The 27,935-nt window shown below is 29.8% G+C and overlaps 1 protein-coding gene across 3 annotated transcripts; it reads left to right on the plus strand.

Annotated features, from left to right (window-relative positions):
* Positions 1 to 17,406: 17,406 nt before the first annotated feature.
* On the plus strand, positions 17,407 to 27,353 carry LOC100800852 (membrane protein of ER body-like protein). Of its 3 annotated transcripts, XM_006596340.2 has the most exons (9): positions 17,409 to 18,082; positions 18,832 to 18,978; positions 19,231 to 19,908; positions 20,341 to 20,505; positions 21,044 to 21,243; positions 21,351 to 21,465; positions 23,839 to 24,045; positions 25,879 to 25,940; positions 26,660 to 27,353. In XM_006596340.2, the coding sequence occupies exons 1-9, from the start codon at positions 17,653 to 17,655 to the stop codon at positions 27,119 to 27,121; spliced, it is 2,466 nt and encodes an 821-aa protein (XP_006596403.1). In that variant the 5' UTR covers positions 17,409 to 17,652; the 3' UTR covers positions 27,122 to 27,353. The 3 variants fall into 3 exon arrangements, with proteins under 3 accessions (XP_006596405.1, XP_006596403.1, XP_006596404.1); XM_006596342.3 differs by lacking the exon at positions 25,879 to 25,940 and having other exon boundaries at positions 17,407 to 18,082; positions 26,660 to 26,695; XM_006596341.3 differs by lacking the exon at positions 18,832 to 18,978 and having other exon boundaries at positions 17,411 to 18,082.
* Positions 27,354 to 27,935: the final 582 nt, after the last annotated feature.

Consider the following 27,935-nt stretch of genomic DNA (forward strand, 5'->3'; position numbering starts at 1 on the left):
GTATGGTTAATTCGGAGGAGGTCATATTTTGTGCTTGAAGATGTGTCAGAATGAAAGAAAATGAACTCAATTCAACTGATGAAGTTACAAGAAGTTATTGCCTTGGTTATTGTATCAGATGTTACTTGATTCACGCAATATTTTTACTCGATTAAGCTCATTTATTAATTTATTAACTGCTGATAATACTTGTATCAACGTTTATATTTACATTTTTTTAACTAAAATCATTCAAATTAATTAAAACATTTATATTCCCTAGTAAAAGTTTAATATGTTTCCGTGCTGCTACATTTCAAGATGTTCAACATGCTATTCCCGAGACCCGTTAATATCATGGAGTTCAAATCCAAATAGATATAAAATAAAAATAAAAAACTGCTAAAAAAACTGATAAAGGAATCAAATTGATTTTTTATTTATTTATTTGGATGATTTTTTTCTCAGACTAATCAATATTACTATTTTAGTGTTATGTGTTTTATGTATATATTATTTGAGTTTTACACTATTTTGTGGTGTTATTTATATAAAATTTATACAATCTATATAACTCCTGATCATTTTTTTAAGATTTATTTGATTTAAAATATGAAAAATTGATAAATTTTTATTGTATAAAGTTTAACATATTAATAAGTTTGAAAATTGTTATTAGCAATTTTTTAATGTTATTTAATTTAAAATATAAAGAGAAAGTATATAAGTTTTAATAAAATAATATTTTAGTAAAAAATATAAAAATTAAATCAAATTGAATTGTAAAATATTGATTTAATTTGGTTTGAATTTTATTTTAAATGAAAATTAAACTAAATCAATGACATATATTTTATAAGTTTGATTTAGATGACTTTTTGAGATCGAATCAAATTGGGTTGCGAACACCTAATTAATATTGGAACTAGAATTGGAGCCAATAAAGGAAGCAACTGAGGGTGTGAAGATACGGCCTTGCTAACTTGCTAGCTGCGTCATTCACTTGAACCATACGTGTGTAAACCCAGTAAAGATGATTGGAAACCAAATGACAATACTAGTTCCTTCCTAGTTATGAACACAATGATGATAATTAACAGTTTGAAATCAAATAGAGTTAGCACATAATGTTCAACAGACACCAATGTGATGTTAAAGAATTAATATAAGAGACAGAATTTTAGATACAAGTTACAATATTTTCAATCACTTATCAAACGGTACATTAAGAACAAAAGTACCGATTTTAGAAGATAAACCCAATTAAGCTTACTTTTAAAGAAGTTAACCTTTAGATCAGCCACCACTTCAAAGCACTCAAGATTTTCTTTACCGTAAGGATGTTCTTCAATGTTGGCTTTCTTAGGAAAAGAGTGTCATCTTCAAATTGTAGAATGAAAATAGAAAGCTCCCCATACTACCCAAATCTCTCACCACTAAATATAACCCTAACGGAATACTCGTTGTTTTATTAATTGCATTTGTATAGCTTTTTTTAAAAAAAAATAATATTTGTATATTGTGCATTTATTTTTTTCTCATAAAATCACTTTTGTTATGGAATGCATACATAATTAAACTAAAATTGAATTATTCTTGACAAATAAGGTTTGATTCGCTTCATTTATATCTTGAAGTTGAGAACCTTAAATCGTGTATGGGTTCTTTTGCAGCTTCCTTAATAATAATAATAATAATAATAAATTCACATTACTTTATACTCTTTAAGAGTTTGTGAAAAAATAATAACTTGTAATCAAAATAATGAAAATAATTATCTTTCACAATTTTAGAAACATAAAAATTGAAAACCCACTAGAGGCAGCCTAAGGGATGGGGATTGAAATAAATGCATGAAAACTTAGATTCAATCCATATTATCGCCATGGTAGAAAAAAAAAAAAGAAACATAATGAAATTAAAGTGGTACGCATTTCTATAATTATAAAAAAATGTACATCAATTAAAAATAAATAAAAATGAGACAAGGGGCGTGTCTTTATTAAATACCATATTTTTTTTCTTTGATTTCATATCCATGGTTTCACATGCTAACATTGGAGCTGTTCCAACATTTGTGGTACTAAAATTTTGTACTTATATTGTGAATTTGGATCACAAGTCATACAGAGCATCTTGAAAATATGGACCCTCTCGTCATTCTCATTTAATTATGTGTTGGACGCAGCCACATGCAATTTCCATCTGAGTTGGACGACTTCCACGTACATGTTCCTTGTTTTTGGGACTTAGGATGATTGCAATTATGAATCATTTGAAATATATATTTTTTTATGTAAATAGTAGATATCTAGAAAGTAATCTTTCTCAAATCGACAAGACTATTCCGAGTAATAATTTTTTTAAAATATTTAACTCAATTATATTCTTGATACTTAAATTTGAAATTATTCAACAAATTTAAATAATCTCTATCGATTGATCTACATATTCGGTGAATTATTAAGAATATGATTAGATGTGTAATTGAATATATTATTATAATTAATATAAGGGTTGTCAAATCTTATTAGGATACTTAGGAGTTGGGACCTATAGCAGGCAGGTAGACTTAAAAGCTGATACGTACAGTTGTTGATATTTCTTGTGTGTGAATATAATGTACAGACAAATTTTTGTGTGACTATAATAAGGTCATACATGACATGTTTGTCTAATTAGAAAATTTTCATTGTGTCAAGACCCTCACGCATTTATGTACGCATTAATTGCATGGATGATACTGCAGTTGCAATGCAGATTGTAAGACTAGAACATGTGGGCTTTCAACTAAATCTTAAGATAAATTATTAGTACATTATTTGAGATTAGGTATACTTGGTTAATTTCTATATGTGAAAGTTATTGATTATGGTCAGCAACCGATCGAATATGAGTGATTTAATTTTGTGTATACTATCTGGATCTCTTTGTTATCATAGCATTTAATTGAAAGGAACTAGAGATGGCTTAGTTCAAAAAAAATTAAGAGGTGGGAAAATAACAACGGAAAGTAAAATTTCTCCTCATCTAATTTTAGTTTTCCTTCAATGTTAGAAGATTTGGAGGAGATAGAAAAAAGATTTAAAACATTTCAATTGAAATAACTAAAATATCTCTCCTTATTTTTGAAATTTAAAGTTATAGGAACATAAAAGTAAATTTATTTTTAAAATCCCTCTCCTATTTCAAAATTTAAAGACATAAGGATGCAAAAGTAAAATTATAAATCTAGTTTAGTGGATTGAATTGTTGTGAACTTCTATTTATTATCTTAGATTCCTATGGATAAAAAAAAGGAATCAAGTAAAAGAATAATTACATCCCTATTCCCATCCCTTTCATTAAAATCTCTCCCCTCCCCTCTCTTCCCTTTCCCTCACTTCCATTAAAATCCTTCTCCTCTTTTGAACCAAATAGCCAATAAATATATCAACAATCATCACTTTTAAAAGAAGTAAGTAGGAATATTTATGTGCTAGATTAGTTTGTGATAGAGTAAAATTAAATTTCAATCAATATTGAATTTTGATTTTTTTTCAAATTTTGAACTAAACCAATCCAATAAAATTTTGGTTATTGGTTTGACTTGGATTATGATTATAATAAAAAAATATTGTTAAAAGCTTTTTCAACTAGTCTATATTTTATATAAATTTTTATTTTATATTGATGCAAGATAAAAAAAATATTCTTTTTCTTTAAAGTTTAAATATTTGTTTTTTCTATAGTTTTTACTTTACATATCTCATTAATTTTTTATTGAAAAAATAAAATAATAAATATGACTAAATTAAGGCACTTTGTAGCATCCTTCTAAAAAAAAGACACTTGGTAATTAGATAAAATCATTAAAAAATCAAAATGAATGAAGAAGAAAAAAATAGAGGAAAAATTTAAGTACCAAAGTGTAAAATATATTAATTTAGAAATAGTTTACTAGGTCATCTAGTTAGTTCAGATTTAAAAGGATAAATTCAAAACTTGAACCAAATTTTAGATTGAGATTTAAAGTAAAAATAACTAATTAACCAAACTAATTCAAACTAATTTAATTAATTTAATTTAGATGGTTGAATTTATCATCTTCTTTTTCTTAACAATTTTTTTCCATAAGGACTTAAATAATTTGTATCAAATTAAAATTAAAACCTTAATGTATTATATATAAAAAAAATCTTTCAATTATCTTCAAGTGTGAATCATCGATGATTTTGATAAGCTTAACATCTTAAAAATTGGACCAGTAGTTGACCTGATCAAGATATTGGGTTAATGAGTCATTGATGAGTAATTGATCAAACCAATAGGTCAATAATTGAACCATCCAAACTGATATAAGTAACATAAAATATAAATATATGTATTAATTGTGTTGTAAGTTTAATAATTAAATAATTTTTTTTTCGTTCAATTTTTTAGTATATCATATTTTTTTGTATTTTTATTAAATTTTATATTAAAAATAGTTAATTTTGGTCCAACCAATTCAATCAGATTGATTCACTGATTCAACTAGACCGATTATCAACTCAACTATTGACCCAGTTGAATCAAACTGAGTCACATTAGGACGATTACATGACTGATGCAATAATCAATTTGACTTGATCAGACATCTAGCTTGCTATTGCGGGTATATTTGGGTTTGGGTTTTAAAACATGGCACTTAAGTTGCTATCACTTCCCTGCTTCCACTTACAAAAATAGGGTCTCTCTTTGTGCACCCAACAAAATTGTTGGTGCATCAAACATTTTAAGTAAAGTGGCAAAAATGTCACTCCCTTAAAATTTTAAAAAGTTGTCCCTCTCCCTCTCCCTTCCCTCATGTGTTCCTGCTACTGTTCCTCTTCTTCTTCTTCTTCTTCTTTATTTCTGCGTCGTGTCACCTTTCGTGCCTCCGTCTGCATTGTGCCGCCAGTGAATGCCCTTGCCGTCGACACCGACTTCGCCATCGTCTCCGCCGTAAGTCTTTCGTCTTCGCCCCTCTTCTTCTTTTGCATTTAGCACTGGTCTAAACAAATTGAAAATCCGTATGGACTATACGGATTGCTGAAAATTTGTATAATTCATATGGATTGTCTTTTTACGAATTGATAATCCGTAGGTTATATATAATTTATGGATTGATAATCTGTAAATTTTATATAAGTTACGGATTATTAATATGTAAGTTTTATACGAAAAAAAACTAGATCGAAGTTGCAGTACCTTACTTCCGCCGTTAACAACCACACCAATCACCACCACAACCATCACTTGCCGACGAACCACCGTAACCAATGCACCTCAACCAAAGCGGACACAACAACGAAAGACCACCTCTAACAAGAATGCATGAATGCAAAGAAGAAAGCAACTGAATGAAAGGTGAGTGAAAAATGCAAAAGGAAGAGGAAGTTACCAGGGGGGATTTTTGAAATTTCAAAAAATTGATGGGTGCACAAGAATAATACTGCATGGTGCACAAAGTAAAATCCATGAAAATATTGTAATGAAACCAATTTGCGACAACTTATGAAATAACCAAATATTGAATGGGATTAAAGAGTCCAACTCTAGAAGAGAGATGTAGACAGCAGTTGTGATGCAGAAATTTTACTATATAGTAGTACTTAGAAAACAATGCTCTTAACAGCTAAGAATTGATTTGTGATCAATTAAATTAGTATTTGCAATTCACCGATTATCTATATAATTAATTATACAAGATTTAGTAATTTGTAACATGTGAGGAAGAGAGAGAGATTGGCACCAAAGTTTGTTAGGGAAAATGGACACATGTTAATTGATGCGGAAATGAGGGAGATCGGCAAAGCATGCGAATTAAGAGATCGAATGAGCTATAGAAAGAATTTGTTATAGAAAGAATTTGTTACGAAGAAGTGAGGGAGGATATATAAAATGGAAAACTTCTCTCTGATACCTCTTCTTTTCCTCTGATTTCCCTTGCTGCGTTTATATCTTTTTTATTCTATTTCTCTTCTTAATTCCAGCGTGACGTTATAGTCATTTCGTTTCGGTAGTTGTATCCTTGGGTACTTCAATTGTTTACTAATACAAAAAGCCTATTATCTCTTCACTACTGTTGCACAATTGGTTATAAAACTTTTATAAATTCTCCATCTCATGGCTTCGTAATGTGATGGCCAACCTGTGCAGCATTAGAAAAATATAACGATGATGAGGGAGGGAAGCTATTCTATCTCTTCCTTTTATATTTTCTTTTTGGAAAAATAATTTTGTTTTATTTTATCGCTTATTTTACATTAAATTGAAGAACTATTAATTTTTTTTGAAAAAAAACCATTTACCTACATATAAATAAGTGAGAGAAAGATTATTTGTGTTAATAATTTTTTGGACTATTTCAATAAGTAGATATTAAATGTACAAACAATATAACTAATTTTTATACTATTATTTAATCATAGATTGTTGTATTTGATAATAATTATTTTAAGAAATATATTGTAAATTATTTTTTATTGGTTAACAGAATAATTTTTTTTATACAAATAAGGCATAAAAATTAAACCTCCTATTTCAGTAAATAATAAAATCTAGTTAAATGCAAATTTTCACATATAATCAATATTATCTGAAGACTGAAGGGGCGTCATATTTTTTCTTTCACTAACTTATAGTGCAACAAATAAAATAGAATTGGAAAAAGTACGTGCAGACTCCCTAGCTAAATGCATGTGTAAACGGGTTGGGTGAGAAAGAAATATCTCAACCAGAAATAATAATGTTCCATCAAACTTGATCAAACTATGCTGGTTTCTATACAGTGCACAAATAAAATAGAATGCAAAGAGTAATTCACAATTCATACACTCCCTAATTAAATGTATCTGGAAAGGGGATGGGTGAGAAATAAATATCTCAACCAGAAATAATAATGTTTCGTCAAACTTTTGCGGGTCTTAATTTGTAAACTAGATAATATACTTAATGGCTTGATTTTACATAATGTGCTTAATGTCTCAATTTGAAATAAAAATGAGTGCGTTTGAGAAGTTATTTCAATTAATTTGAATTTTATTTGCTAAATTTACAAGTTTTTTTTAACTAGATGTGTTTGGCAAATTAATGTGTTTATCTTTATGTAACTATCTTACTTTTTTTTTATTAATGAGAAACTATTTTACTTAATACTCATTAGATGTAATATGTTTATGTTACATAAGTTTATTTGAATATAAAAAATACAATGTAAATATAAACTTGTTCTTTTATATTTATTAGTCAATCCAATGACTAATTTAACCGAGTATTTGTTGTTTAATAAATTAATTTTATATTATTAAGAAATTAATTAATTTAATAGATTTTAGTTAAAAATTAACTTTTAGTTAACATTTTTAATTCTAACTTAGCTAGTTATTTTACTTTCCCAAACATAATATGCGGGGATGGGGTGTTTCATATAAGAATAATCTTTTGGGAAGAAAACGAGAATAACTGAATTTGGTGATTAAATTAAGTTAAATAATTTAGATTAAAAGATCTAATTATAGCCATAATTATCATAAGATTATTATTATTATTACTATCATCGTTATTATTGTTGTTATCGTTATTATCACTACCTCCACATCACTATTGTATTGTTGTCATTGTCACATGATGTTAGTGATGTGGTGACCATGATAATAATAAAGATGAGTGCGATAACAATGTTAACAACATTAATTGTTGTTGTAAATAAGTCTTTTAATTTCAATCATTTAATATTCTAATCTAATTTAACAATTGAGATATGTTATTCTTATTTTTATTATTCTTGTAAGATATGTTTTTTTGTCGAATTACCTGGATAATTCTCATAAGTCATACTATATGCTAAATATTTGGATGAAAATTATACGAATTTAATGTTTATAATCAGACAATATAAAATAGTTTCATACGGTCATCCAATCATAAAATTAACATCTAAATTATTTTACGATAATTATTTTAAAAGTTAACAAACTTATCATATATGATAGATTGTGATTGTATAAAACTTTTTACATGATGCATAATTATTTTTCTCAAACTATATTGTCTACGATTATTTTACTTGACTCAAGTAAGATTTTTTTTGGATGATATATGTGATTTGTAAAAAAAATTATTATAATTTAAATTAGATGTAGATTTAAGTTTAATGTATTTTCTCGTTAAAAAAATGAAATTTCATACTTATATTTAATAATATATGTGACTACAATATTTAATAAATTTAAAATATACATTATATTTATTAAATAAAACGCCATGTGAATAACAATGGACACATTCACACTAGTATTTTATTGCTGGTAATGGTATTGAAATAAACGAGGGAAGAGTGTTGACAAAGTGAATAGATTAGCTTCCATGTTTTATGGACACTGAAGTTCAGCATGTATTTGGCTATATCTCAAACTCACACGAGATAATGCAGCATATTGGTTCAAACGTGACAATGACATCAAATTCAAACCCTTATATTATAATTAATATAAGGGTTGTCAAATATTATTAGGATACTTAGGAGTTGGGACCTATAGCATGCAGGTAGACTTAAAAGCTGATACGTACAGTTGTTGATATTTCATTGTGTGTGAATATAATGTACAGACAAATTTTTGTGTGACTATAATAAGGTCATACATGACATGTTTGTCTAATTAGAAAATTTTCATTGTATCAAGACCCTCACGCATTTATGTACGCATTAATTGCATGGATGATACTGCAGTTGCAATGCAGATTGTAAGACTAGAACATGTGGGCTTTCAACTAAATCTTAAGATAAATTATTAGTACATTATTTGAGATTATGTATACTTGATTAATTTCTATATGTGAAAGTTATTGATTATGGTCAGCAACCGATCGAATATGAGTGATTTAATTTTGTGTATACTATCTGGATCTCTTTGTTATCATAGCATTTAATTGAAAGGAAATAGAGATGGCTTAGTTCAAAAAAGTTTAAGAGGTGGGAAAATAACAACGGAAAGTAAAATTTCTCCTCATCTAATTTTAGTTTTCCTCCAATAGAAGATTTGGAGGAGAAGGAAAAAAGATTTAAAACATTTCAATTGAAATAACTAAAATATCTCTCCTTATTTTTGAAATTTAAAGTTATAAGAACATAAAAGTAAATTTATTTTTAAAATCCCTCTCCTATTTCAAAATTTAAAGATATAAGGATACAAAAGTAAAATTATAAATCTAGTTTAGTGGATTGAATTGTTGTGAACTTCTATTTATTATCTTAGATTTCTATGGATAAAAAAAGGAAAAAGTAAAAGAATAATTACATCCCTATTCCCTTCCCTTTCATTAAAATCTCTCCCCTCCCCTCTCTTCCCTTTCCCTCACTTCCATTAAAATCCTTCTCCTCTTTTGAACCAAATAGCCAATAAATATATCAACAATCATCACTTTTAAAAGAAGAAAGTAGGAATATTTATGTGCTAGATTAGTTTGAGATAGAGTAAAATTAAATTTCAATCAATAATAAATTGGATTGATTTGATTTGAATTTTGATTTTTTTTTCAAATTTTGAACTAAACCAATCCAATAAAATTTTGGTTATTGGTTTGACTTGGATCATGGTTATAATAAAAAAATATTGTTAAAAGCTTTTTCAACTAGTCTATATTTTATATAAATTTTTATTTTATATTGATGCAAGATAAAAAAAGTATTCTTTTTCTTTAAAGTTTAAATATTTTTTTTCTATAGTTTTTACTTTACATATCTCATTAATTTTTTATTGAAAAAATAAAATAATAAATATGACTAAATTAGGGCACTTTGTAGCATCCTTCTAAAAAAAAGACACTTGGTAATTAGATAAAATCATTAAAAAATCAAAATGAATGAAGAAGAAAAAAATAGAGGAAAAATTTAAGTACCAAAGTGTAAAATATATTAATTTAGAAATAGTTTACTAGGTCATCTAGTTAGTTCAGATTTAAAAGGATAAATTCCAAACTTGAACCAAATTTTAGATTGAGATTTAAAGTAAAAACAACTAATTAACCAAACTAATTAATTCAAACTAATTTAATTAATTTAATTTAGATGGTTGAATTTATCATCTTCTTCTTCTTAACAATTTTTTTCCATAAGGACTTAAATAATTTGTATCAAATTAAAATTAAAACCTTAATGTATTATATAAAAAAAATCTTTCAATTATCTTCAAGTGTGAATCATCGATGATTTTGATAAGCTTAACATCTTTTTAAAAATTGGACCAGTACTTGACCTAGTCAAGATATTGGGTTGATGAGTCGTTGATGAGTAATTGATCAACTGATATAAGTAACATAAAATATAAATATATGTATTAATTGTGTTGTAAGTTTAATAATTAAATAAATTTGTTTTTTGTTCAATTTTTTAGTATATCATTTTTTTTTGTATTTTTATTAATTTTTATATTAAAAATAGTTAATTTTGGTCCAACCAATTCAACCAGATTGATTCACTGATTCAATTGGACCGATTATCAACTCAACTATTGTCCCGGTTGAATCAAACTGAGTCACACTAGGACGATTACACGACTGATACAATAATCAATTTGACTTGATCAGACATCTAGTTTGCTGTTGGGGGTATATTTGGGTTTGGGTTTTAAAACATGGCACTTAAGTTGCTATCACTTCCTTGCTCCCACTTACAAAAATAGGGTTTTTCTTTATGCACCCAGCAAAATTGTTGGTGCATCCAACATTTTAAGTAAAGTGGCAAAAATGTCTTTCCCTTAAAATTTTAAAAAGTTGTCCCTCTCCCTCTCCCTTCCCTCATGCGTTCCTGTTATTGTTCCTCTTCTTCTTCTTCTTCTTTGTTTATGCTTTGTGTCACCTTTCATGCCTCCGTCCGCATTGTGCTGCCAGTGAGTGCCCTTGCCGTTGACACCGACTTCGCCATCGTCTCCGTCGTAAGTCCCTCTTCTTCTTTTGCATTTAGCACTGGTTTATACGGATTGAGAATCCGTATGGACTATACGGATTACTGAAAATTCGCATAATTCATATGGATTGTCTTTTTACAGATTGATAATCCGTAGGTTATATATAATTGACGGATTGATAATCCATAAGTTTTATATAATTTACGGATTATTAATTTGTAAGTTTTATACGGAAAAAAACTAGATCGAAGTTGTAGTACCTTACCTCCGCCGTTAACAATCACACCAACCACCATCACAACCATCATTTGCCAACGAACCACCGTAACCAATGCACCTCAACCAAAGCGGACACAACAACGAAAGACCACCTCTCACGAGAATGAATGAATGCAAAGAAGAAAGCAACAGAATGAATGGTGAGTGAAGAAGGCAAAATGAAGAAGAAGTTACTAGGGACATTTTTGAAATTTCAAAAAATTGATGGATGCACAAGAATAATACTGGTGCACAAAGTAAAATCCACGAAAATATTGTAATGAAACCAATTTGCCACAACTTATGAAATAACCAAATATTGTATGAGATTAAAGAGTCCAACTCTAGAAGAGAGATGGAGACAACAGTTGTGATGCAGAAATTTTACTATATAGTACTTAGAAAACAATGCTCTTAACAGTTAAGAATTGATTTGTGATCAATTAAATTAGTATTTGCAATTCACCGATTATCTATATAATTAATTATACAAGATTTAGTAATTTGTAACATGCGAGGAAGAGAGAGAGATTGATGCCAAAGTTTGTTAGGAAGAATGAACACGTGTCAACTAATGCAGAAATTAAGGGAGACAAACATGCCAATTAAGAGGCCGAATGTGCTATAGAAGAAATTTGTTACAAAGAAGTGAGGGAGGGCATATAGAATGGAAATCTTCTCTCTCTCTGATACCTCTTCTCTTCGTCTGATTTCCCTTACTGCGTTTCTATCTTTTTGATTCTATTAGTTCCAGCGTGACGTTATAGTCATTTGGTTTCAGTAGTTGTATCCTTGGGTACTTCAATTGTTTACTAATACAAAAAGCTTATTATCTCTTCACTACTGTTGCATAATTGATTATAAATTTTTATAAATTCTCCATCTCATGGCTTAATGTGATGGCCAACCTGTGCAGCATTAGATAAATATAACGATGATGAGGGAGGGAAGCTATTCTATCTCTTCCTTTTATATTTTCTTTTTGGAAAAAATAATTTTGTTTTATTTTATCGCTTATTTTAAATTAAATTGAAGAACTATTAATTTTTTTTGAAAAAAACCATTTACCTACATATAAATAAAAATAAGTGAGAGAAAGATTATTTGTGTTAATAATTTTTTGGACTATTTCAATAAGTAGATATTAAATGTACAAACAATATAACTAATTTTTATACTATTATTTAATCATAGATGGTTGTATAGTATGTTTGTGTACTTTAATAATAATTATTTTAAGAAATATATTGTAAATTATTTTTTATTGGTTAACAGAATAATTTTTTTTTATACAAATAAGGCATAAAAATTAAACCTCCTATTTCAGTAAATAATAAAATCTAGTTAAATGCAAATTTTCACATATAATCAATATTATCTGAAGACTGAAGGGGCGTCATATTTTTTCTTTCACTAACTTATAGTGCAACAAATAAAATAGAATTGGAAAAAGTACGTGCAGACTCCCTAGCTAAATGCATGTGTAAACGGGTTGGGTGAGAAAGAAATATCTCAACCAGAAATAATAATGTTCCATCAAACTTGATCAAACTATGCTGGTTTCTATACAGTGCACAAATAAAATAGAATGCAAAGAGTACTTCACAATTCATACACTCCCTAATTAAATGTATCTGGAAAGGGGATGGGTGAGAAATAAATATCTCAACCAGAAATAATAATGTTTCGTCAAACTTTTGCGGGTCTTAATTTGTAAACTAGATAATATACTTAATGGCTCGATTTTACATAATGTGCTTAATGTCTCAATTTGAAATAAAAATGAGTGCGTTTGAGAAGTTATTTCGGTTAATTTGTATTTTATTTGCTAAATTTACAAGTTTTTTTTAACTAGACGTGTTTGGCAAATTAATGTGTTTATCTTTATGTAACTATCTTACTTTTTTTTATTAATGAGAAAATATTTTACTTAATACTCATTAGATGTAATATGTTTATGTTACATAAGTTTATTTGAATATAGAAAAATAAAATGTAAATATAAACTTGTTCTTTTATATTTATTAGTCAATCCAAAGACTAATTTAACCGAGTATTTGTTGTTTAATAAATTAATTTTATATTATTAAGAAATTAATTAATTTAATAGATTTTAGTTAAAAATTAACTTTTAGTTAACATTTTTAATTCTAACTTAGCTTGTTATTTTACTTTCCCAAACATAATATGCGGGGATGGGGTGTTTCATATAAGAATAATCTTTTGGGAAGAAAACGAGAATAACTGAATTTGGTGATTAAATTAAGTTAAATAATTTAGATTAAAAGACCTAATTATAGCCATAATTATCATAAGATTATTATTATTATTATCACTACCTCCATATCACTATTGTGTTGTTGCCATTGTCACATGGTGTTAATGACGTGGTGACCATGATAATAATAAAGATGATTGTGATAACAATGTTAACAACATTGATTGTTGTTGTAAATAAGTCTTTTAATTTCAATCACTTAATATTCTAATCTAATTTAACAATTAAGATATATTATTCTTATTTTTATTATTGTTATTCTTGTAAGATATGTTTTTTTGTCGAATTACCTGGATAATTCTCATAAGTCATAATATATGCTAAATATTTGGATGAAAATTATATGAATTTAATGTTTATGATCAGAAAATATAAAATAGTTTCATACGGTCATCCAATCATAAAATTACCATCTAAATTACTTTACGATAATTATTTTAAAAGTTAACAAACTTATCATATATGATAGATTGTAATTGTGTAAAACTTTTTACATGATGCATAATTATTTTTCTCAAACTATATTGTCTACTCAAGTAAGATTTTTTTTTGGATGATATATGTGATTTGTAAAAAAAATTATTATAATTTAAATTAGATGTAGATTTAAGTTTAATGTATTTTCTCGTTAAAAAAATGAAATTTCATACTTATATTTAATAATATATGTGACTACAATATTTAATAAATTTAAAATATACATTATATTTATTAAATAAAACGCCATGTGAATAACAATGGACACATTCACACTAGTATTTTATTGCTGGTAATGGTATTGAAATAAACGAGGGAAGAGTGTTGACAAAGTGAATAGATAATGCAGCATATTGGTTTAAACGTGACAATGACATCAAATTCAAAACCAACAACCAAACTAGAATAACTTGTCTGAATCTTATTTGATCCAAACCCAAACGCCAAAATCCTTCATGGCCCGCGTACGTACGATCTCTCTCAACTTTGCCATATCCAACGACCAATTCTTGAGGATCTGAATCACACGACAGTCAAATATGCCAACTTTTATTTATTAAAATTTATTACTACAAAGTACTACTGCTATTATCTTTAAAGCAGCACCATGTGAACCCCACCAACGCCCCACTCTCTAGGGTATGGTCGTATGGAATATGGATTGCATAATAAAAGCCAAGTCAACCATAAGACTTTATTTTAGTTACTACAAATTTTTTAATTTTTAATAATTTTCTATTTAAATTTAGTCTATTATTATTTTTATTTTTATGTTATTGGTATGAAATATTCACTCATTTTATTAATAACTAATTTTTATCAAAAAAATCTGACTGATCACTTTTAACACTATTAATAGAATTTTTCTTTTTAATCATATTTTTTTTATTTTATAATATTTGAATTTGAGACATTATTTATGGAAACTAAATTTAATATAACGTGGACTAATTGGTGGTATATTATTAATTTTAATATATGTAAAAGTGATTTTTATCATACAATAATAATATAATATTCATGTGACTAATAAAGGATACATTATCGATCAAACATGATAAGGTAAAGGATTAAATAAGTGTTTTTTAAAAGAATTAAATAAATGTTTTATTCTTATAAAAGTAAAAAATTTTAATTTTTGACCTTTTTTTTTCTTTATCGTTGATTCACTTGAAATGTTCACAACTAGTAACATTCACAATTTGTAACTCTAATGAGATTCATTTATTTTATAGACTCTAACTTCAAAAAGAAAATTTAATCAAAACAAATTGATTAGTCACAAGAGGGTAAGATATAAGTATTGTATACAGCCAAGAGTGTAATAAAAGATAAATACTAAAGAATGGTGCCGCATATATGATGATATAACAAATTTCATTTAGCTCTAAAAAGACAACATTACGCTAGCATTGGTAGGGTTGAGTTTGATGATTAGGGTGGAGAAATGTTTGCTTAGTCATGTAAATTCAAAAGGATGACCTCATATGTATTAAAATGCTTAGTAATATATAGAGAGTATTGACGTGGACCCTTAAACTCCATTAATAATTGACAATTAATAAGAATTGAAATCCATCATTTTTTATTAAATAAGAATTGATATGAAAAAATAGGAATCAAAATTGAAATTTAACCATTTTCAAATATATATATTAACAAATGATATCATACTTCATTAATCATGCCAACATTATGTTAACAATTAACCACGAATACTATTTTTACATGTATTAAATTAATGAAGCACAAAAGTTAAGTAAATTTTTTATTAAAAAACTAAAATCATAATTTAAGAGTTTTATATTTAATTTTAGAATTTATTCCGAAGTATTTTAGAAGTAGCAACCACGTGAACCCTACTTTAAGGTTACATAATTTATTTTATTTTATGTATTATTATACCTTCCTGGCATGAAATCATTAGTATTTGGTACAACATTTTCTAGCTATCACGTTTCCACTGAATTAAAGTTTTACGGCTGTGTTTGTTAGTTGGGATGTTTTGTTGTGCTTTGTGGACAACAACAATAGTTACAAGATCTTGATACTTAATGCTTACTTTGCTTAGGCAGACGTGAGTTTCCACTTCAAACATGATTATCATCTTGTTGGTGTATGAATGCAGTTTTGTTATGATACTGTACATTGTACATTATGGTAGTTAGTACAGTAAAACAAAAATTTATAAAAAAAGAGGAGAATTTGGAGGATTTTTATATATATATTTTTTCCTTTTCCGTTATTGATTTATTCTATAGATTTCCATTTTCTTCTACATTCTTTTTTACTTAATTACATTCAAATAGTTTTAAATTTTGATTTCATTGATTACATTTTATATTTATTTATTTTTATTTAATTAAGTTTTTTGTGTTTTTAGAATTAAATAATTTTGATCCTTTTATTTGTATTTTCCTATTAAAAAAACTTCAACTTCTTATTTTATTCAAATTTTCACTAATTAAAATAATTGAAATATTTAAAGCCTTTTTTAATCCAGAATTAACCAACTATACCATTAAATTTTATCCAAAATAAAATATATATAATTTTTCACTCATTAAATTTTAATCTCACATTTCAATAAAAAAAATTAATCTCACCTCATAAAACTTTTTAAATTTTTTCAATGTTTTCTATTTTTTTTAAGTGAGTTAACATAAAGATAGAGACAAACCTTAAGATTTAACCAACATTATAAAAGAATGTTTTCTAATTTTTTGACTATAAACTTTTAAATGTTGAATTATTTGAATAAGAAATAATTATTTTAGAGTTAAAAAACAATAAAATTAAATTTACCTAATTTTAAAAATAAAATAATCTAATTAACTTAAAAAAAACTTGAAAAACTAAAACACCCACATGTAATGGAAACTAAAGGTGTGTTTGATTGTGTGAAAAGCAAAAGAATGAAAAAATTAAAAAGAAATATTCGAATTAAAATAAAAAAAATGTGAAACCAGCAGTATTAATTTTTTATCTTCAACTAAATCACCCTAGAAAGACAATTGTTTCTTAGTTTACTATTAAGGTCATCGTCATGGAGATCCTAGCCGGTCCCATTATCTTCTGAACAGTTTTGTTTAATGTTCAGATAACATCAGAAAAAACAGATTTTTAGTAGGAACAAAGTTCATGGATTGTGTACCTGTAAATACCCTGGCAACTAATTAAAATTATTTTTTTATTTAACATCACATTTTTTATGGAAGGAAATGTTGTTCGAATTGAGTAATTAGATAGAGAAGTTACAATTACAAGCAATAAAATTCTAGTTCCAAATATATAATGCGATTATGTTTCTGGATCTCATGCTCAATACTAGTTGTTAAATTAAAATAACTTCGTGTTAATTTATCTGTATATGCTCAATAGTGATTAAAATGATTTTAAATATGCTAATAATTATAGAAATTAATAATTTGTAATTAAATAATAATAAATTATGATAAAAAGGAACATTTTTAGTAAAATTCTTCATTTCTTATGTTTTGTTCTCAAGCTTAAAACAAGTTGACATGAACACTGATTATATTTTTCTTCAAGACTCGAGCAATATTTTATACCTTAATTTTCCTTGCGGGTTGTGGTTGGAAGGGTTGCAGTCTATCATTAATGCAAAAGACTCAACTCTCAGAGAGTTAGGAAGCCTTTAAATTTCCACCCAACACCTTTGCTTCTCCCAAAAAAATCCAATCTTGCCATAGTTTCTGTGTCTGTTTCCTTCTGGGGTTGCCACCATCAATGGAACAGGAAGGACATCAATGGATAGTGCATCCTCATGATGAAGAAGAAGGAGAAGAAATTATGGAAGATGGTGCTTTGATAAGAAAGCAAACTGTGTCACATAACAAGGGCAATCTTATTATGGAGGAAGTAACATTTACATCCTCCTCCTCCTCCTCTTCTTCTAGTAGCAATGGCAGTGAGCATAGTAATGGAATTTGTTCAGTAGCCCCCCCAGATGGATCTCCTGTTCAAAAAGAGGAAGAAGTTGCAGAGAGAGGAGATGTTGGTGAAAATTGCAACCATGTTAATGGTGATATAGTAGATTATGCAGCTGCTGGGCTTGCACAAGTGGCAGAATTTGCAGGAGCAGAAACAAATGGAGAGGCCATAACTGGTGTTGTTGTGTCACAGAATAAGAACAGTGTTTACTTTGATGAGCAACAAGGTACCTCTCTCTCTCTAAAGTTTCTTTCTTTTTCTGTACTATAGCATCCTATTTTGGAGAAAGGATCAGTTTTTCGGTTGATAGAGTGCAGTCCTCTTTTGGCTTGCTAAATTATTTAATACATTTTTCAGGAAATCACTATTGAATGTTTATTGCTGCATCACTTTCATTCCCAATGCTTTTCCTCAAATTATGTTACCAAGTTGTGGTGTGAATTGTAATGTGTGCATTAGTTATAGCAAGGTTTTAAATTGTGGTTGCAGTCATAGGTGCAATCTTTGATGTCTTGGGAAATTGTGAATAAATACCACTGATGCAGCTGCAATTATAGTCAGGGTGACTCCGAAAACCTTGACTTTGCGGCCAAAAATGCAGTTGCATACCTGTTTTTAAAACCGTAAGTCCTAGTCTAGTTGTTCTGAAGTTCTGTCTCTTTCCAGGGTTTAGGTTAACATTAGTCTGCTGATAAAAAAAAAAGGTTAACATTAGTCTGTGTCTGGGTTGTTGAAGGCAGTGCTTGATCCATATTGGTGTTGCGGACCTCAAATTGCCTTTCCTAGCTTGTCTCATGAGTACCAATAACTTATGAACAAAGATATACCAAGTATACACAAGTTAACTGGAACTAACCCAAAAATAGGACACAAATTATGCTTGGCTGAAATGTTATTCTTTTATCAAATTTCTGGGAATTAGTTTTTTATTTTCTTATGTTTAGTAAACATGTTGTCGCTTTTTTATGCTTGAAGGAATGTGGAAATGTCACCACTGCACATGGACCAAGCGATTTGACAGTCCTTGGACTGTGCCAAATTGGAATCTTAAGGGTTACCCTGACTTGATGACTGTCAAAACTATGATTCAACATGGACCATTTTTTGTTTGTGATACTAAAGGTCAGTAGATGCCAAGATTCTAGAACACACATTGGCAGTTCTGATCTGACCAGCATAGTTGAATAGTCTTTCAATGGGATGGATTCTCTATATTGATTTACAATATAATGTTAGCTCTGTATGAATAGCATAGAGGAATCTGTAATAGCCGTGTCTTTGAAACTCATTTTGAGCATTTATAATAATGTGATCCTAGTTTTTATTTTCTGTTAGCTATTTGGTATTGAAATAGTTATATGTGCCATTTTGTAGATGATGAAGTTAATGGAGTTCAAAATGGTGATGCTTTTTGGTCTGTCCATCCAACAAATCTGGGGGGGAGAGACTTTGATGTACAAGCGGATCAGTCAGTTGTTCAGAATAGTCTATGCAGTGAAATCACCAATCAATGTATGAAAACTGTGGACGACAAGCTCCCTTCTGTTACAGAAATATCTCATTTACATAATTCATCTGACATACAAGCTACAGCTGTTACAAATTTTCCTGAAGAAACTAGTACAAAGGAAGCTCCTAACCTGATAGAAGAGATTGATCCACAACTGGAAGAATTTGATGTTGAGGCAGTATTAGCAAAACAAGAGACGCATGACTTGTTCTGTCCTAACTGCAGTTCTTGCATTACTAAAAGGGTTATCCTCACAAAAAGAAAAAGGAACACTAAAAAATCAGGCAGCAAACCCAAGCGTGATAAGCCGGAGAATACTCATAATTTAGACAACGAAGCCAAGTGTGATGAGTTACAGACTAGAGGCAGCTCAGAGCTGCCAGATAGTTCTGCACAACCCGAAGCCAAGCAAGGTGTTCATGCAAATATAATGCCTGAACCTGGTATTCTTAGTCCAGAGCCATCTGCTGATAATAATCAACCTCACGAAGAACCAGAAGTTTTCAGATGTTTAGCATGCCTCAGCTTCTTTATTCCTAGTGGTAAGTGGGTTACCTTTTCTGTGATCAAAGCATTTCAAGGACATGCCAATCTTCAAAAAAAGAATAAAACTTCTGAAAAGGTAATAACAACAGGAGGGAATCTGAACTTCTTTAGGTTTAATGACTTAAAGATGTAATGTCAAGGAAGCTTTACTATGAACTTAGACGCATAAAAGTATGCCATTTAAAGAGATCTGATTATGAATTAAACATTCATATGTTTTCTGATATGCTTGAAGGTCATTGTCAAGTACCAACTCAACCTAAAGGTTACGCTATTAGGTGAAGGCTAACAAATTTTTTATATCACTAAAAATTATGATAGTAACATTAGTGCAAACTAGAAGTTTTCTTTTGACATATCTTGATTTATCTGTGATGATTATATGCTTGTCATCTATGTGAACTTAATAATCTTGTCAATCTGGATAGGAAAATGTTTTGATAGGTTCCGTTTCGATGGTGCCAATAAGAGTGAAAGTGCACGAAATCTACCAAGTATACCTGCAAGCAATTTGCAGAATCCTTCAATTCCACAAGGCTCCAATGCAAATTGGCTCATATCTCTATTTCCTTGGAAGAAGGGTTCAAAAACTAGTAAGCAATTTTTTTTAATCATTATTATTATATTGATACTTATAAGAGAAGTCACTTTTACAATGATGCTTATTTGAAGATTGGCCCCACCAAGGGCTGTGCCGTGGGGCTTCCACCCTAACTATGCTACTGTTATAATTGTTTTAGAGTCTTAATTCATTTCATGTTTGAGGTTTGCAATAATAGTATTGTCAGTCATTTGTGAAGATATTTTTACAATGGAAAATGGATAACATTATATGTTTATATATTTATTTAAATCTTATATTTGAGCTAACTGAAACCTGTTTCTGAAGCATTTCAAATTCTCTACACTCCTTGTGGTTTACTTCCCGGTTGAATCTTCTATTAATAGAGTTTCACATATTTTCCTTTCCAACATTTTCTTGAATAGTTGAGCCATATAAAATGTAAATTGAGAAATATAGTTGGAAACCATGCATTTAGTTTTCAGTGAATGCTCACTTCAGTTTGAAACTTTTTGTTATGAAATCTTTCTGTCTCCAGTTTGCCCATTTTCTTGATATAAATTACGTAGGTGATGCACCCCTTGAATATTCTGGAACTGGTTCTGCCGAGCAGCCTAACTCAACATTAACTTCTAATGATGAACCAAGCTCCACTGAAATCGGTCATTCAAAAGGTCCACTTGCTGATACATCTGATATTAAGAATGTAAAACCTACGTCAAATATTAATCATGGACATGGAGGGATGAATTCTCTGATGTCATCAACAGTAAGTCAATATAGATTGAATCATGAATAGAAAATGGTATCAAACTCCATACAGCGTCAAGAGATAGGCCATTGGCTGACCGAAAATGTCTTGACTCATTGTTTCAGAATGATTTGTCATCTATACAATCTGGTACAAAAGGTGCTGGTGATTTGATGAACGGAGTGCAGAGTGTTGTGCAGGATTCCATAGATTATGCTTCAGTGGACATAATAAGGACAGGTATGCTTGAGAACTAAAGATAATAATTCCTTGAGCTTTATTTGATTTAAATATGAGGTCCTTTCAAAACAGAATCTAGGAAAGTGTTAAACTTTCTCAATTGTGCATTATGAATATAGCAATAGAAAAATGCTATCCATCTGGAAATGCCTTCCTTATTAATAAAGAAGGCACACCATCATTGGCTCAATTATTTGAATGCTAGTTACTTTGAAATAATTCGTGATTAAAAAAGAACAAGCCAAGTCTTGTATAAAAAAAAAAGGAATAAGGGATTTGTATATTGATTTAAGAGATATTACAAAGCCACTTCAATCTCTTACAAAAGCAGTACTTATACTGCAGAGATACACTTGTCATCTAACTAATGACAACTGTCAACTAACTACAGTTTATTAAGCTAACCTGAGTTATTCACAGCCCCCCCAAACTCAATGGGGCTGAGAAACCAAAGAAGCTCAGCAACATTGAGTTTTGGAACTCAAATAAGCAAACCGAGTAGGAGACAAGGGCTTAGTAAGTAAATCTGCCCATTGGTCTGTTCCAGGAATATGTTGAACTGCTAGCTGCTTAGTCAGAACTTTTTCCTGAACAAAAAATACATCCAACTCCATGTGTTTTGTTCTAGCATGCAGAACTGGATTATGTGCTAATTGAACAGCACTGGAATTATCACAGAGCACAAGCGGTGTGATATGAGGAACTGCAAGTTCCTGAAGAGTCTGAATCCATAGAATATCAGCTGTGACAGCAGCCAAACTTCTGTATTCTGCCTCTGTACTGGATCGAGAGACCACTTTCAGCTTTCTGGACCACCAAGATACCAAGTTTGGACCAACATACAGTGCTGCACCAGAAGTAGAATGCCTATCATCAGGGTCTGAAGCCCAGTCAGAATCACAAAAACCTCGAATGGGAAGAGATTGATGAGGTGAGGCAGGATATAGAACAAGTCCTGAGTGTAAAGCACCCTTGAGATACCTTTGAATTTTTTTACAGCTGTCCAGTGGGATTCAAGAGGTGAAGACATGAACCGACAAACTTTATTGACAGCAATGTTGGAATTTTTAATAAACCTTATAAAATACCAAATGAGTACCAAAACACATTACGTCAGATTATCAAGAGGTTTTAAGGAATACCTGGATCCATAGAGCTTGATCAACATGCAGCGAAATTTTACAGCGGTCACGAACAATTGGTTTAATGACCTTCCTCAACCAAATCACCTCCTTCCTTATGGGACCTTTATTTTTTCTTTAGGGGGAGAGGAGAAACTGTTTCTTGATTTGGTGTCTTGGGGACCATAACCATATCTTAGATTTTAACCTATTAGGATTCTCATTATCCTCTAATGGGCCAAACTGGTTTCCGTTCATTAAGTCCATATCAATTTTTTGTTGTCAGTCTAATGGACTCATTGAATTAGATCACTTTATATTGAATCCATCTAAATGTAAATAACTGATATAAATAATAATATAATATGTAGCTCATATTAATTAATTAGGAATTATAAAATTCCTAACAAGCAAAACTTAACTCTGGATGAGTGATAGTCACATATTGAAGTGCTCCAGCAACAGATCTGTAGAAGGAAGCATCTTGCAACAGATCAGAACCATGCTTTGACAGCTTTCAACTAGAAGTCATAGGTGATGAAATTGGTTTTGCCTCCAACATATTTGTTCTAGTTAACAGATCCATGATATACTTTGATTGTGTCGTTAAAAGGGCTCCACTGGACAAAGAATGCACCTGAATGCCCAAAAAATAATCCAAAGAACCTATCTGTTTGAGAGAGAAAGTGGCATTGAGTTGCTGAATCAATTTCTCAACTAAAGAAGATGAATTGCCTGTGACAATTATATCATCCACATAGACTAAGCTGTAAATAATTGTTGATGAAGTCTTATAAATGAACAAAGATGGATCACACTTGCTGTCAATAAAACCAAACTGCAGTAAAGTGGATTTAAGCCTCTCAAACCAAGCTCTAGGAGCTTGTTTTAAACCATAAATGGCTTCATGTAACTTACACACAAGAGACTTATCAGATGTCTCAAAACCTGGAGGTTGAATCCTATAAACTTCCTCTTCTAAAAAACCATTAAGGAAGGCATTATTCACATCTAATTGTTGTAAGGACCACTTATGAGTAATAGCAAAAGTAAGAATCTCCCTGATTGTTACTGGTTTCATCACAGGAGAGAAGGTTTCATGAAAATCAAATCCAAACTTCTGATTAAACCCCTTTGCCACCAGTCTAGCTTTGTACTTGTTTACACTACCATCACTGTTTTCTTTAACTCTGAAAATAAATCTTGCAGGTTTTCTTGTGTAATACTAATCAGAGTTTTTACTATGGTGCAGGTGGTGATGTGATACTTGATGTTCCGGCTGAAGATGCTATTATAACAGAACCACGAACTCTAGTACAAAATGGTGAACAACCAAGAGATGAAGTTGGTGAACCCCAAGGATGGGAAATACTTAAAAGCATTGTCTATGGTGGTTTAATTGAGTCAATTACAAGCCTAGGAATTGTGTCATCTGCAGTTAGTTCGGGTGCTACCCCATGTGAGTTTCTCTCTCTTCCTTTAGGGGGTTGTGGAATGCCCTTTTCAAGAGTGAAGATCAATTAATTGGATAATACATGTATAATTAGGGGTAAAAATAGATCTGGTTAATCTTTTACCTCAAATAAGCTTGACCTATTTCCTAAACCTAAGACCTTAATTTACATGGCATTAGCCTTTTTCAAGGCTTGACCTGGCCTTTTAAAAGTCTATTCTGGATAAAAAGCCTATTTAGTAGTGAGGCCTTTTAGGTAAGCCACATTTAAATAAGCTAACAAAAATTTCAAAATATTATAGAAGAATTTAATGCAATTATAACAAGAATAATGTCAACATTATTATAGCATTTATATATACTTAAATAGGTTGATTTCTTAATATTAAAAGACTTTTTAGATAGCCTAAAGCCTAGCCTTTTAGCTAAATAGGCTTATAAAAAATCTTTGGCCTATCTTAGTAAATGGACCTGGTTAAGCAATAGGCCCTTGACATAATTGAAGTATAAAGTTATTACATGTATATCATATAAAATGTCAAGTGCCTTGTGGTAGATGAAAAGAGATTCATGTTTTATGTTTAAACAAATTACATGGTTACAACTTGCATTCTGCTTATGGTACTTGAAGCACATTTTATAACTTTAAGCATACATCAAGTTTTTTCACCCAATTGGTGTAACTTTGATATTTTTTTTAACAAATTTGATGTAACTTGAAGTTTATTTTCCAGAGTGGTGTAATTTGATGTAGAAGGTTTTTTTTTTTAAAAAAAGTTCGTTGTGAATGCCAGATAGGAAAATACAACTTATACTTAATTTTTTATTATTACTTATATGTGATTGAATGCATGAGGCACGGCTCAGTGACTTTATTACATGAAGAAGACATCGGTGTGGACCTTGACTTGTACTAAAGTTTTGAATTGTGGATTCATCCAATAATAATTCATGGAATGGAGCTAGAGCTCTTGCAATTTATTGAATGGAGCCATGACATAGACTTTTTCTATTCACAAAGATTTTGTGGCTATAGGTCATGACTTTAGTGCAAAGTGTTGCTCCTCATCTATGACCTCTATCATATTTCACACATATGATATGACTTCATATGTTTGGTGTCCACAACTTTGCTAAAAAATATCTAAAGATAAAAGGGTCATGGATAATACCATCAACTTTATATGCTTATTAATCAAATTCAAATCTGTATCCTTAAGAGTGCGTTTGGATAAAGAATTTTAACTGAGGAAAGTAATTTATCAGAGAATTTGAATTTCTGTAATTTAGAATTCATTGTTTGGATGCTTTTTATGAAGAATTTAAAATTTTGGAATTTTGAAACAGAATTTTAAACAACTAAAAATCTGGAATTTCAATTTCCTTCTAAAAGTTGAGAAATTGAAATTCTCTTCTTACCGTCTTCTTCAAGAAACACCGACCGTCTGAACTCCTAAAATATCGATCGGGTGTGAGCATAGAGGAACACGTATAACTAACACAGCAATAAATCTTCTCTTTTTTTTTCATTCTCATAATTTTAATTTTTTTATCCAAACACAAAATTTTGAAAATAAAAGAATTTCAATTGAAATATTTGAAATTCTTAGAATTTAAAATTTCTCAGAATTTTCAATTTCTCCATCCAAACACACTAATTTTACTTTAATTTATAACTGCCTACTGTCTTTTGGTTTTATGAGAAAGTTCGCTGAATTGCTAGGATTAGTATCTATACTTTTGAGGGGTTATTTCAAATTTGCAATTTTTTATTTTATATCTTAGAAGATGAAAATTTGGTTGATGACAAATTAATTTTCTGATCTTGTGTTATTCTAGTGAATATTATAGCATTGGGATTTGCAAATATCATCGGTGGACTTTTCATCCTTGGTGATAATGTGAGTGGCCTTCCATGTGCTCCGCAATTTCATAATTATAAATTGTATCATCATATCTCTGGCATTCTCTTATCACATATTTTTCACGCACGAACAAATTATAGTTGAAATATCATGTTGAGATAGTCTTATTGAGAATGGAAGTAGGAATATCTAGTATAACATGGTAGGCTAAAATTAAATCATAGCTTCTCTGGTAACCTGTCTTTGAACATCTTACTGTATGTGTATACTCTCTTTAATCCTAATAATACTATTTTATGATAAGATTAGTTATTGGTAAGGATGACCAATTTTTTATGTTCTAATTCTACATCATCATGTGTAGGACATTTTTGAACATAATGCATGAATGAATGATCTGATAGCTGAGATCGCGTGTTTTGAATATGATTATCATGTTGTTCAATGTTCAATAACAACAGAAGTAGAGAAATGTTATTTCACTATTAACCTTGATTACTCCATGCAATTTCAAAACTTGGTGTCATGTCCTTGATGCTATGCAGTTCCATTTCCAAATGATGTATTTATCTCTGTTTAAAACTTGTTCAAGCATGCCACCTAAGACAACTCAGTTGATGGAGCTATTTGGCATGCATCATGTGTGTGTTCAAATCCCGAAATGCACTGTGGACTCATTTCAGTCAAGCCTTTTCCTCTTAATCTAATCCAACTCAAAAACTTAATCAAAGCTCTTCATTTTTTCCCTTTCCCAGCTTATTGACTTGAAAAAAGATAACTCTGGAGGGGATCAAACACAAACGAATGTGCAAGATCGGTATCAAGAATCACTAGGGCGCAGAGAGAACTTCTTGCTTCATGTTGTTGTAGCTGTTTTATCATTCCTGATATTTGGTGCTTTCCCTCTTGTTATCTATGGCCTCTTGATCAATAAGAATTACTACACCGAAGTTAAGCTCGCCACAGTAGCAGCTACATCTATTGTATGCATCATTCTACTTGCTATTGGGAAAGTTTACACCAGCAAAGCACCCAAATCCTATATTAAAACTGTGTTATACTATGTTACATTGGCAATTTCGGCCTCGGGAGTCTCATACATAGCAGGCAACCTAATCAAGGACTTCCTAGAGAAACTTAACCAGCCAGAATCAGGTTTTGCTATTACCATGCCCATATCAGACACAAGTGTGGGGTCAGCATGGATGTCTTACTGAAGCAGTAGGGAGTAGGAATTTTGGAAGGAGTTTGAGCTTCTTATGCTGAGCTTCAAAGTTAGTACCTAGAGGAACTTGGTTAGAATAAATATATTTGTAGGAAGACATGAAGGTTCAAGCAACCTTTTATTTTATGTTTTGTTTTCCTTGCCAAGAAACTCTTGGAGTTTTATAACTCAAAATGGAATTTAGGAAAAGAAATTTCAATAAAGGCTTTGCATCTTTGTTCCAATATGTGATTTTGTGAACAGTTTTTTGCTGTGCTGCTTGTCCAATAGCATTACATCTGTGTGGCAATGACTAAGATACTGATACACTTAATGGGAAAGGTGTGATACACAACTTAAAGTCTAGGTGAAAAATATATGATGATTTTCAATGCAACAAGAGATACTCATTCTTAAACACAAATATTTAAGAGGTTAATTAATCCGTCCATGCTGCTTTTGTAAGTATCAAGATAGTATGACTTAACGTTCAATGAGAAATCATAAATAAATAAAGGAGTAAACTCCCATATAAGTCCTTAAAATTGTATATGTTGTTTTAGTCTTGGACATTTTTAAAAATTCTTATCTAGTCCCTAGATGGGTAAAAATTCGTTCACTTTAGTCATTAACGTCATTGAAAAATGAAGTGAGAAAAATTTAATGTCAATGACATTTTGTGTAGAAAATAAATGAGAACTTAGAAAAGTGAGATATTGAAGCAATTGACGCATAAAATTTTAAGGATTAATCTATGGGTTTACCTAGAAAAAAGAAAAAGGATCAATCTATGGGATTATTCATCACTAGCGATGATGATACCTTTA

Source organism: Glycine max, chromosome 14, assembly GCF_000004515.6.
Source record: "Glycine max cultivar Williams 82 chromosome 14, Glycine_max_v4.0, whole genome shotgun sequence".
In the NCBI taxonomy this organism is placed as follows: Eukaryota; Viridiplantae; Streptophyta; class Magnoliopsida; order Fabales; family Fabaceae; genus Glycine; species Glycine max.